This window comes from Sinocyclocheilus rhinocerous, unplaced genomic scaffold (assembly GCF_001515625.1).
Source record: "Sinocyclocheilus rhinocerous isolate Xijiao unplaced genomic scaffold, SAMN03320098_v1.1 scaffold34068, whole genome shotgun sequence".
NCBI lineage: Eukaryota > Metazoa > Chordata > Actinopteri > Cypriniformes > Cyprinidae > Sinocyclocheilus > Sinocyclocheilus rhinocerous.
The window spans coordinates 2,787-3,451 of record NW_015649086.1 but is presented as its reverse complement, the minus strand read 5'-3'; the positions used below and the strand labels follow the sequence as shown (position 1 = coordinate 3,451).

Below are 665 nucleotides of genomic sequence, written 5' to 3'. Positions count from 1 at the left end.
TGAAGATGAAGATGAACTTTATTCACTTTGAAAACTTTAGATAATATTTCTTTGTCAATCCATATGTAATGGATGGCAAGGAATGATTTATCCAGATTATATTTTATTGCTTGATGCATTATTGTGTCACATTTAATGAGGACGCGGCATCAGACCTGAAAGTGCTGGATCTGAAGATTATCTACTTACTGTGATCGTTTTTTGTGTAGATTAGAAGATTGATTGAAACACTTCCCACATGCAGTGCAGTGATACGGTTTTACTCAGTGTGGATCCTCTCGTGCGTTTTCAGAGTTCCTGACAGTCTGAATCTCTTGTCACAGTGTGAACACTTGTACGGTTTCTCTCCAGTGTGAATCCTCTCGTGTTTTTTTAGGTCTCCTGAATCACTGAATCTCTTGTCACAGTGTGAACACATATAAGGTTTCTCTCCAGTGTGAATCCTCTCATGTTTTTTCAGGTATCCTGAATCACTGAATCTCTTGCCACAGTGTGAACACTTGTACGGTTTCTCTCCAGTGTGGATCCTCGCATGTGTTTTCAGAGTTGCTGAATCACTGAATCGCTTGTCACAGTGTGAACACTTGTAAGGTTTCTCTCCAGTGTGAATCCTCTCATGTGTTTTCAGGTCTCCTGACTGATTGAATCTCTTGTCACAGTGTGAA

The 665-nt window shown here is 40.0% G+C and overlaps 1 protein-coding gene across 1 annotated transcript in view; it reads right to left on the bottom strand.

Annotated features, from left to right (window-relative positions):
• Positions 1-259: 259 nt before the first annotated feature.
• The window catches only part of LOC107710260 (zinc finger protein 135-like), a gene marked incomplete at its 5' end in the record, with an annotated part of 1,535 nt that continues 1,129 nt past the window's right edge, over positions 260-665 (bottom strand). The window contains one exon of the mRNA XM_016514990.1: positions 260-665. Within this exon, the coding sequence (XP_016370476.1) occupies positions 260-665 (406 nt within the window).